This window comes from Cavia porcellus, unplaced genomic scaffold (assembly GCF_034190915.1).
Source record: "Cavia porcellus strain 051 isolate PalLab524CR breed Dunkin Hartley unplaced genomic scaffold, mCavPor4.1 scaffold_23, whole genome shotgun sequence".
In the NCBI taxonomy this organism is placed as follows: domain Eukaryota; kingdom Metazoa; phylum Chordata; class Mammalia; order Rodentia; family Caviidae; genus Cavia; species Cavia porcellus.
Genome location: NW_026947506.1, coordinates 38,928,797 through 38,940,825, shown reverse-complemented (window position 1 = coordinate 38,940,825; position 12,029 = coordinate 38,928,797). Strand labels below are relative to the sequence as shown.

Sequence of the window (12,029 nt, the reverse complement as noted above, 5' to 3'; positions counted from 1 at the left end):
TTCTTCTTAAATAAAAAAAAAGAAAGAGACACAGGAGGTACTAGGAGAAATAGGATTATTCTGGAGAAAGTGTTCACAATTCATAGACACTTGAAAGGAAGGATGAGTTATGGATTATCTAAATGGCATGAGATATAAAAATGTTTCACATACATATGTGTTCATATGTGTATAAGCATGTATATATAACTATTCTGAAGATAGAATATAGTACATCCTGACAGTCACATATCAGAGCTTCTCTGTTTTGAAATGATTGGATCATAATGAAGGCTTAGTATAGACATTTGTCAAATGGTCATCAAAGAACTGAGCTAATTTGCAATAAAACAGGCAATGTATATGAGTGTGTGCATGTTATAGCACATTCATGCCAGTTTTAGGAAAATATTTGTGATTCAAAAATACTTGTGATTTTTATGGGTAGATTGGTAAAAATCTAAGAGTAGCAGATTACACATTTTGGTGACTTACAACTAGACAAGCTTATTTCCTAGAGCAGGTGGCAGCTCCTCTATTTCATCTGGGCTAACTTTCCCTGCCATGTCGTGGGGAGCTGTGTGGGCTAGGAATGTGCTCAAGACTCCAACCCTGGACAATGAAGAGCATCAGAGAATTAGAGCCAGAGGGGCCTCATCTCCTGCAGGGACCACAATTGCTGGAATAGATCTTTTGCAGAGTCTTAGATAAGAAGGTACTGATCAGAGTCCTGGACATAGTCTGGGAAAACAAGGGGTATTAGGAAACAGTATTGTGGGTGATGGATGTCTGATTTAGTGCTGGCTTTTAGGATAGTTTTGTATTCAAGCAGTGATTTTGTTAATAAACAGAAGAAATATGCTGGTACATTATGCCTGAGGAAGGGGTGGTGCCTGGAACTGAGGTTACCTCTAGCCAGCTTGCTTCCAGAGTCTAGTGTTAACACGGGGCTATCACAGGTAACAGAGCAGTCCAGCACTGCATTCCATAATTCCTCAGCCTTGTGAATTACTCTTCCACCCAGCTTTGCACCTCCTTGTTCTTGGCTACATCTCTGGAGGGTTTCTGGCTTTAGTGAAGGGAGTGGGAATGGGTATGGAGTCAGGTATAATAATTCTTGCTGGGCCTGATAGAGGGGTCCCTGGGTCCCCGAAGAGATGGGGAGCAAGTTTTCATCCAGTTGTGAGGAGAGAATCTTGCTATTTCTCCCAGGCAAGTGGGTAAACTTGTGCTTTGGTATTTTAGATAGGAAAGTAAGGGTTTAATAGTGACTAAAAGTTCTATGTTGGAAATACCCTTAAGTCTTCACTCTCTTTTTAGATCACCTGAGAATCCCCATCTCTGGTCACTTAGGGAGCACATCCCTCACCCTCAACAGCAGCATTTATTCTTCAGAGTTGGAGCTTTAGCTGCAGGGCTGTCACGTGCTCCTCCTCTTTTTTTTTTTTTTACCCTTCATTGAGGCTGCCAGGAATGAAAAGGGGAGGGGAAAGAAGAGAGTGGCAGTAGGAGGAAGAGCCAGGGAAAGAGCCAGGACCCTGTGGTCTGCAGCCTGAGGATTCTTCTCTTGACCTCTTTCTCCTGTGGTTGGTGCTTCTACTCAGAGCTGCCAGGTGAGTGTAAGTGAGTACATGGGCTGAGGGTGGCCAGGTTTGCTGAGGGACTCTGGTGGCAGTTGTAGGGGCTTTCCTGGCTTCTACAGAGGCCTCTCAAATCTGACCTCATGAATCAGTTGGTGATAGTATTGCAACTAGATATGATCCAGGAGTCAGGGCTGTGTCCTGAGATTTTGCCTTCCTGCTGATATTTATGGCCACACTTTGAATAGAAGCATTTAGCATGTTGTTCAAGCCACACTGGGTAGATGGGAGCAATGGGCATAGGTTTGCATTAAGGGGTTGTGCCTTCCCCTCTAGACATTCCCTTCCTCATCCCTTAACTCCTTGGGATGGATTCCGCCACTAACAGAATCCTGATATTTTTCTTCAAAAGAATATGTAATATTTGGAAAAATTCTTATCAAAATCATGATGTTTTAGATATATGAAAATCCACTCAAAGTCTAAGCTTTTTTCCTCTCCTGATTCTTGAGTTCATTGAAGTTACTTGGTTATCTAAGATCTTAACAAAGCTCTGATCCTACCAACTCCCAGACTAACTATGTGAAAACTATTCTCTCACTGTTAGAAACAGAACGTTGTCTCTGAAAGGGAACTTTGTCAAGGGTTGCTCCTGCTCCTTTTCTTCCTTAGCACCTAAGGCCTTGGTGTTCAGTCTTGGGGTCTCAAAACCTGTGTGGCAAAGCTGTAACTTGTGTGTTAGAGGAGAACGTGAATCTCAGGGGGTGAGACAGATGGGCTGGAACAGCTGGACCAGACAGGAAGACCACAGTGTCCCAGAAAAGCAGGCAGAAAGGAGAAGGGAAGGACTGCTGTATAGGAAATTCCTTTCAATCTGTCTGAAGATTTTGGGGGTGGAACTTGTCTGAACTCTCTAGGAGGCCCAGGTTAAGGAAAGCTACAAAAGATACTGCTGGATATCTTGCCTTACAGAGCTGCTAACTGGTGCCAAGAATGGGAGAGTTTTGTGATCAGCTAGTGACCCTCTGAAGTCGTGGTTCTAAAGTCAGGGTGAATTTATCCCTAGGAAACTTAGCAGTGTCTGGACACATTATTGGTTGTTACCATGTAGGCAGGAGGGAGGAAAGGTGCTGCTGATGTTTAGTGGATAGAGCCCAGCGGTGCTGCTAATACAGTATCCCACAGGATAGCACCCACCCTACACAAAACACTACTGGTTTCAAATGTCAATAGTGCCACGGCTGAGGAATTTAAAATCAGCATAGGAACTTGACTTTTGTTTTGATCCTATGTAAAGCTCTATAACATTTGTTGAAAAGTTATTTTATTTTTAGCTACTTTACTAAGTACTTTTCCCCCTTCTAAGTATGTTACAGGTTGAATATCCCTTATCTGAAATTCTTGAAATCAGAAATATTTAGAAATTTGTTTTCTTTTGGTTTTGGAGTTTTTGTGTATACATAATGAGATTTTTTTGGTCATGGGACCCGGTTGGCAGCTCTGTAAGGCAAGATACCTGCAGCAGGTATCTTTTGTAGCAACTCTAAGCATGAAATTTACTTCTGTCTTGTACAAGAGTGATAAAAGAATATGATGAATTGGTAAATTAAAAAAAACTTGTGCACTTATTACAGTAAAAGATACTTTTCCAAAAAAGATGATATAAATGTTTTTGAAGCAAGGAGGGTATTCTGAGGGGATTAATGGCAATTTGTCTTTTATTGTGATTTAAATTTACAAATTTATTATAGTTATGGACCACCCCTCATTGATGAGAACTTCTAAATAGTTAGCTAATGTTTTTTCTTTTTTTGGTTTTCTGGAGGCAAGGTCTCACTGTGTAGGGCAGGCTGGCCTTAAATTTGCCTATATAGCCCACACTAGCCTCAGAGTCACAGTGATCCTCGTGCCTGAGCCTCCCAGGAGCTGGGATTACAGGCATACACCACCATGCCTGGCATATTTATGGTAATTTCTGTCAAATAAAAATGTTACGGTGTGTCTTCATTCACCTTATACATTGGATCTGGGCACTGTGTGACTTCTGGCTCTTCCTCAAAGTTAGAATGATTGTGAAAGATAAGTGTTTTGAACTGATTTAGAACACCAGGGAAATCATAACAATGCAACTAAAGACACTCATGAAAGAGGACTTCTAGAACTGCTTCAAAAGGGGCAAGGACAATGGGATGTGAGGGGATGGATTTTATGGGATATTAGTGACAAGATGTATTTTACTGTCATAAGTCAAAAAAGTTTATTTATTTACTGTATATTTTGATCACACCTCACATATATACCTTACACACATAGCCTGGAGATAATTTTATAGAACATTTCTGGTACACCTGTATTCGATCATAACATGTCACACGAGGTCAAGTGTGAAACTTTCCTCTTCTGGTGTCTTACTGGCACTTAGTTTTGGACTTTGGAGATTTTGGATTTTACTTTTTTAGTTAGGGATGAAAATAAAGAATTTTGTTTTGCTGTTATCTTGGTTTTCATGTAAGAAAAGTAGGCTGTGTTTTATATCTGTTTATCTTTTGTTACTTCTGCTATTTAAACAGCTTCCCAAGTATGTTTCTGAGTATCCCAATTTGATTCTTCTTAGAATCTGATACATTGCTTCAAAGTGGATTTTAATTGTATTATATTGATGATCCATTTATTCTATTTTTATAGGTTTAAAAATCCATTTATTCTGAAATTTAAGTCTTGGAAACAACTACAATTTCCACCTCTAATTATGAGATTAATTTCATGTCTATAGAAATTGAAAATTGGTTGCTCATAAAAATTTTAACTCATTTTTACACAGGAATTTCAGTGAGCTGATATGCCTCTAGGATACATTCATCATATATACAACAGCCCATGAAAGAAGTGGAAAGATACGAACTGAGGGAAGTCTGACTTCTAGGGGCTCAAAATATAGTTTCAAAACAGTTGGTAGACAGTGACAAATTTCTCTTGTCAATTAATTACCTTAGAAAGGTTGAAAACCTTTTGATTCATCACTTTTAACTGGTCAGAAGTAATAATTTTACCTATGCTTTGATATATGGCTTATTCTTATGTATAGTTTATAATACTAATTTCCATTTAAAGTTGTTTCATGCATATTCCTGGGTACTATAATTGAGAAACTGACATGAGACAAATTAGGCATGGTTATTTTGCTAGGTTACCTTACAGAACCAAGTCATTGTTATTAAAGTTAAAGGGAGGGCTGGGGATTTAGCTCAGCAGCATAAGCACCTGCCTTGCAAGCAGGCAGTCGTGAGTTCGATCCCTGGTACCGATAAAAAAAAAAAGCTTAAAAAAAGTTAAAGAGAGATTCCTAATCATATCCATAGCTGGAGGTGAAATAACAGAGGGGTAAATTATAAGGAAGACAATTTGGAGATCAAATTTTTGAAGAAACAGAAGAGATCCAAGAACATAGATTTGGAAGGGGCAGTATCCTTGGACAAGGGCAGGGTCATTTCTTTCCCTAAGATGTTGGATAAGAAAATATATGTGAAGATGAAATAGTAAACCTGTAGGGTTTCACACCAGAATTTCTATTCCCTCTGTGGAACAAGATGCATAGTATGTTGTCATAGTCTGTTTAGGCTGCTATAACAAAATACTTTAGATGGGGTAACTTTTGAAAGTTTATTTCTTTTGGTTCTAGAGGTAGGAAAGTCTAAAATCAGAGCACAAGCAGACATGGCATCTGGTGAGTGCCTGTTTTCTTATAGATGGTCCCTTGTAGCATCCTCACATGGCTCCCTCTAACCTCCTTTACAATGGCACTAATTCTGTTTATGAGGGGTCTGTCCTCATGATCTAAAGGCTCCATCTTTTAATACTATCATACTGGGTATTAAGTTCCAACATACAGATTTTGGGAAGACATCAACCTTCGGACCACAGCACATGGTCTTTTGGGATTGAGAAGAGCCAAGTGCAAAAGCATTTGGCTTTTCTTAAGGGACGGTTACAAATAGCTACTAGGTATTTGAGGAGGGCTGTTGACTAGGACAGAGATAAAGATGTCAAAGCTGGGTTTGAAATGTGATGGGATTTTGGTGGTAGAACCCAGGAATTTCTGAAACTTGCCCTTAAATGTGATTGTCTCTTACTGTGAGGCATATATATACACACCTAAAAAATAGTGGCAAAGGAGAGTGAAAAATTGAATTTCTATCCTGTCATTTCTGGTTTTAGGCTCAAACACAAGGGCATTTAATTATGGATAATTCTGCTGTGTTTCCTTCAAGATATTCACATGTTCCTATGTTGGTAAGGTCTAAAGAGTATCAGCTACTAAGTACTGTTGAAGCCTTCCTGTTTATTTCATCCCAATCTTATTTAGCCTGCTGATCTAACTGTATCTGAATCTTATCCCCATGGTGGGAGTGACTGACGGTAAGGCAAAAGAGAGTAGAAGAGCGCAATAGAATGAGTGTTCCCTCTCAGTGTTAGCACTAAATTGGTTAAAGTGACACTGTTAGAGCCACCAGATAGAGCAGCCGTCACTTGGGAAGCAACAAATAAGGGCAGAAATAAAAAGGCACTCTCCTGGGCTATTACTATTAATCTTTCCGAAAGGGGGAGAGGGATGGAGGTTAAAAAAGACAAAGAGAACCCCTGCTGAATGTCCTTCCCATTCTAGCAATACAGAAATGGAAGCTAGGAGAAGGGAGGGAGAGAGAAAAGGGACAGAGAAGGAGAGAAGGAGAGTGGCAGAGAGAGACAAAGGTATTGAGAGGTTTTTTTTTTTTTTTTACACAATTCACTACTGTACTATTTATCTTACATAAATGACTCCATTAACTAATAAATAGGTGCAGAGTTTTGATGTTTGCTATAGTTTTAAATGAATGTTCTCCAAAGAGTTAGGTATCCAAGTTGAGGCATTTGTAGGTGCTACGAACTTTTTTTTTTTTTTTTTTTTTTTTTTTTTAATTTTTATTTAAGGAGAAAAGAAAAGAAAAAAAAACAGTGAAGGGGTACAAGTTATACAGATTTACAGAAGAAAAAAAATGCGCAGTAGGAAATCACTAGTTAATAGATTACATATTGCCATCTTAGAAATAATTGTTCAAGTCACAGAATTAAAGTTTGTAGAGTGGACATTCCAGCAATGATACTGCAAACAGTTCTGTTCAATGATCCATTAGAACTCTGTGATATCATTTTCTGTCTTATACATTTAAATATACATGCAGTTATATAGTTTAGAGCATTTTCTTTTCCTCTCTTTTGTACAGTGACTATTACACATTTTGGGTTTCATTGCTCCCACTGTTCTTATTGCTTTTTTGGAAGAGAGTAAAACCAAATGTGACATGACAGAACAGAATCGGTCAAGTCAAAAGGGTGGATATAATAGATAATATAAAAACATAATACAAGGTGATCAACAATGGTTACCCTAATGCCTCCCGCTATTTCTAATAGAATTGCCTATATCGTTAGTTGTAATACTATTGAACAAAACCGTAAAGGATAAAACCGACAAAACCAAAACATTGGAGATATTGTAGGTCTTCAAAAGTAGATAGAAGTCAACGAGAATGGGCGTTATAATGAATCTCATTATCTTCTCAGCTGATGCCTAAACTTTCGAACCTGATACTATTCAGCAAAACAGAATAGAGGAACCTCAGTCAAAAACAAGATGGTGAGAGTAATACAGGGCTTCAAATCGAGAAAATAGAAAGTCAAAGTGGGTTACTATATTATATCCTGCTATATTTTTCCCTTTAATTAAATGGATAACAATAAAAAAGTATATAATGGAGTGGAGATTGAGAAAAAGAAAAAGAGGGCATAACAGCGAAACAGGGCAGATCAAAACATAACCTTTTAAGCAGAATAGTGTTTCACCACCAGATATTTCCGACTTAAAAATAGTTACCATATTGACTCCCTCCCTGAAGTCCTTGAGTACAACTTCATATACTGTAGCATTAAGTATATCAAAACAATGTAAAACCATTTAAGAGAATGACAGCATTATAGAGTATTTGGAATTGACTAACAGAAAATGAACAATGGTCTCTGTATAATCTCCTTGTCTTTAAAAGGTTTTTGCTTATACTAACGTACATAACAAAATCCAATAAGATACAACCTGGTTAGACCATTGGAGACAGAAGAACAAAAGCTAGATGAGACTTCAAAACAAGATGGTACTGAATCAGCATTACCTATTAAGATGTCATTTTCTCAAAAATAGCTGTTCCTATCATCCAATCTTCTCTGTCTCATTTCTGTTGAGCTCTTTTTCTGTCAGTAGCTGTCAGTTTGTCTTCTTCATTTTGTTCTCTGCTCCATTCGTTGTGGCCTCCCTGCCACTATTTCTGGGTTCTTTGTATTTTTCTTTTTTTAGAATATCCTGCAATACTTTCTGTAGAGTTGAATTGGTGGTTGCAAATTCCCCCAGTTCCTCTTTATCCTGGAAGCACCTCGTTTTTCCATCAATTTCCAGGGACAGTTGTGCAGGATATCTCAATCTTGGCTGGAGATTATTATCTTTCAAAGCTTGAATTATTTCCCCCCATGCTCTTCGTGATTTGATGGTTTGTGAAGAGAAATCTGCTGTAATTCTGATGGGTGTTCCTTTGTAAGTGATCTGTTTCTTGTCTCTTACAGCTTTTAATATTCTGTTCTTGTATTGAATTTCTGGGATTTTTATTATTATATGCCTGGGTGTTTCTCTGTTAGGGTTGTAGGTAGCTGGGGTCCTGTATGCCTCATACAGCTGAGTATCTTTACCTTTTGCTAAATTAGGAAAGTTCTCCTGGATTATTTCTGTGAGTAGCTTTTGTAATTCATTTGTTTGTGTCCCTACTTCTTCTTCTATGTTCTTAATCCTTAAGTGGTGGCTCCTCTTATCATCTTCTTGTCTTTGTATTATTGCTGTTTGTTTCTTTGTTATTTTTAAGAAGTTTTTCATTTCATTCTCCCATATTTCAAGTCTGCCCTCCAGTTCAGATAGTCTGTCCTTAGTTTCTTTCAAGCTGTTATGCCAGTCTTGTATAGACTTATTAATTTCTTGATAGTCCCTTTGAACCTGCTTCACATACTCAATGCTTTCTCTGTTTTCTCCATCAAGCAATTCTCCCCTCTTTTTCTGTTCTTCCATTCCACCATCTGTTTTTTCCTGGGTGGTGTTTAGCATTTCTCTAACTATTCTGCATACTTCTAGCTTCAGATCATTGATAACTTCATTCCTGAATTGGTCTATGAGGCTCTCAATATGGTGCTTAATGTATACTGGTGCGGCGTCCATTATTGCCTGTTTCTCAGGATTGGGGGCCGAGGAGCTTTTTTTGTTGCTTCCCTTCCCCATATTTTTTGTTCCTTATAAAATGCAATCTTACAAAGGAGGCCCGGCTTCCCTGCCTGTCAGCCACAGCCTGATCAAATTGCGCTGGCTAGTTGTTCCCGCCCACCGCTGCGCACCAGGGAGTCGGAGGAGGCAGCCTACGCGGAAGTCAGTCGCTCCTCCGGGCCATCGTCCGGCTCTGGGATCTGGGTTAGGCTAGTCTAGCCTAGAGAGTCCGCCAGCAGCGTCACTCAGGCCAGGCACTTTTCTCCAATCCCGTCCGAGAGGGGAATGGCGCCCAGAGAGATCTCCGCTAGAGTCAAACTGTGGTGGGGGGTCAGATTCTCACTCACCTCGCCACCAGTCAGTTTTCGTGTACACCTCTGTCCGTCCTTTTTTTTTTCGACTCCGTTCTCCCGTTCCCAGAGCTCGGCGCTCCCAGAGCTCGGCGCGTCTCTCCTTGCTGAGCCGCTGTGGAGATAGCCGGCCGCCGCACGGCGGGAAATCCAAACCGGTTTCCGATGGCGCGGAGTCGAGCCTCCACACTGAGATTTTTCTGTTCCTATTTTAGCGCCAGGACTGTATTCCAAGTTGGATTCTCTCAGCCCAGTTCGTTCCTGAGTCAGCAGAGCATATCTCTACTGATTCGTGTCTCCCTAGTCCGCATTATTTCTGGCCTCTGAGCCGAACCTTTCAGAGAGCCTCTGGTAGTTGCTGTTGTCTGTCCGCCATGTTCTCTGGTCTCCGGTGCTACGAACTTTTAAGAAGTGGGATAAAGGCTGTGGATATAGCTCAGTGGCACAGTACTTGAGATCCTGAGTTTGATTCCCAGTATAAAAAAAGGTGAAAATTAATAGAAGATTTTTAGGTCTTGGAGACATGCTCTTGAAAGAGAGCTGCAGTGGGTTGGAGAGGTGAGCATTTGCTCCAACATATGCTCCTTGCTATTGCCACCCAATATATGTGATGCACTCAGTGGGTGACTTTGCCAAGCCTATGCTATACTCTTTGGACTTTGAGCCTCCCAAACCATGATTTAAATAAACCCCTTTTCTTTACAAATGTAATAGACTCAGGTAATTCATTTTAAGCACGCAAAGCTGACTAATATAATATTTGATCAACCAGATCTTTGAAGAAGGGAGAAAAAGGCGTTATGGGTGCTTGGGTTAGCAGTGACAGGGTAGCCTGGTGCTTTCTCTAAAGAGCAGTTGCAACATGTACTGATCATTGTTCTCTGTTTCTCAATAGGATGTGTGCTAGGTTCCTGAGGCAGCTGTTGGCTCAAGAGAGCCAGTGCTCCACCCCTGTGGGGCGTCTCCTGCTTCCTGTGCTCCTGGGATTCCGCCTTGCTCTGCTGGCTGCCAGCGGACCTGGGATCTACAGTGATGATCAGAGTGAATTTGTGTGTCACACCCAGCAGTCAGGCTGTAAGGCTGCCTGCTATGATGCTTCCCATCCCCTTTCTCCACTGCGATTCTGGGCCTTCCAAGTCATCCTGGTGGCTGTACCCAGTGCCCTCTATGTGGGGTTCACTTTGTGTCATGTAATTGAACACTGGGAAGAACCAAGAAAGGTGAAGAAAGAGGAGGAGACCCTGATCCATAAAGGAGACAGCTGCAGAGATGCCTCAGGGGCTGGAAGTCACAAGATATTTTGGGCCTATGTGGTGCAGTTGGGGGCTCGAGTGGTCCTTGAAGGGGCAGCCTTGGGGGGGCAGTACCATCTGTATGGGTTCAAGGTACAAAGTTCCTTTTCATGTCGTCGAGATCCTTGCCTTGGCAGCGTAAACTGTAATCTGTCCCGTCCCTCTGAGAAGACCATCTTTCTAAAGACCATGTTTGGGGTTAATGGGCTGTGCCTTTTGTTTACTCTTTTGGAGCTCATGCTTCTAGGTTTAGGGAGATTGTGGAAGATCCAGAGGCACAGATTTCTCTCTTCTAACTGCTTCTCAACTTCAGAGAGCACCACAAGACAAAAGGAACCAACCAATACCTTCCCAGTGGTGGAAACGAAAGAGTAGTGTCAAGAAACAGGTGAGAAGGACCCTGACCACTCTTTCCCTTCTTGCCCTAAGGTTACTGCCCAATAATCTCTACCCAGGGCAGGTCCTTCATCCTTCAGGGAAGTGCAATTTCCAGATGTTACAAAGTAGATGCATTCTACTTTGTAGATGTTACAGGCAGATGCATTCTGACTACTGCCCCCAACTCATCTCCCAGGATCCTTGCCCGTCAATTGGGTGGTTCCTTCCCATGAATCAGGATTAGAGTTCTAATATGTTGCACTTCTTGCTTTTCCATTTAGTTGTTTCCTCACTTAGAAAAAAATCTCAGCTTTTACTTGACCTCTGCTGCCTGATCTCTGCAGAAGTATGAAGACACTCAGCTCTTCTATAGAAAACCTTATGAGAGGATCCTTGGGTTAGCAATAACAAAGTAGCCTAGAGCTCTCTCTAAAGAGCAGTTAGCAACATACATTGGTCACTGTTTTCTGTTTCCTAACAGGATGTGTGGCAGGTTCCTGAGGCAGCTATTGGCTTATGAGAGCCAGTGCTCCACCCTTGTGGGGCACCTCATGTTTCCTGTGTTCCTGGGATTCCACCTTGTTCTGCTGGCTGCCAGCAGACCTGGGATCTACAGTGATGATTGGGGCTGTGATGGGCCATGCAATTGAAAGCATTATCTTGAAGGATTCCTGATTATGGCTTCTTGCTGGAATTATCTGGTGTCATCATCACAGTTTTTATATGCTTGGTTCAAGAATCACTGAACAGAAGCATTGAACCACGACTCTCCCTTGCAATGCTCAATAAACACTGATGACTAATAATGGTATTCTTGTTGCTGAAGACAATGTTCTTTCTTGTCTCAATTACTCGGCTTATCTCCTGTGCTCCACATTCTGTGCTCCACATTCTGTGCTCCCTGCAACGTCAAAGTCTTATAATATGTGACTGCTGCTCAGTCCTGTAGGTGTAGAAATTTTGGCTATGTCAAAACAAGTATACACAACCCAAAGTCTCTTAATATCAGGATGAGATTCATTCAGTTATCTGCATCATTAGAAAGGTTACAGTGATTTCACAGACTGTGCCCCTATGACCACGTGTAGCTCTGATTTCTGCTCATATCTCACTTGGCACG

The 12,029-nt window shown here is 40.9% G+C and overlaps 1 protein-coding gene across 1 annotated transcript; it reads left to right on the top strand.

Annotated features, from left to right (window-relative positions):
* Positions 1–1,454: 1,454 nt before the first annotated feature.
* Positions 1,455–11,713, top strand: LOC100721800 (gap junction gamma-3 protein). Its single transcript, XM_003470015.3, has 3 exons — positions 1,455–1,592; positions 10,135–10,919; positions 11,391–11,713. The coding sequence occupies exon 2, from the start codon at positions 10,136–10,138 to the stop codon at positions 10,904–10,906; it is 771 nt and encodes a 256-aa protein (XP_003470063.1). The 5' UTR covers positions 1,455–1,592; position 10,135; the 3' UTR covers positions 10,907–10,919; positions 11,391–11,713.
* Positions 11,714–12,029: the final 316 nt, after the last annotated feature.

Coding starts and splice junctions, on each gene's coding strand:
- LOC100721800 (XM_003470015.3), top strand. CDS start 10,136: ATGTGTGCTAGGTTCCTGAGGCAGCTGTTGGCTCAAGAGAGCCAGTGC.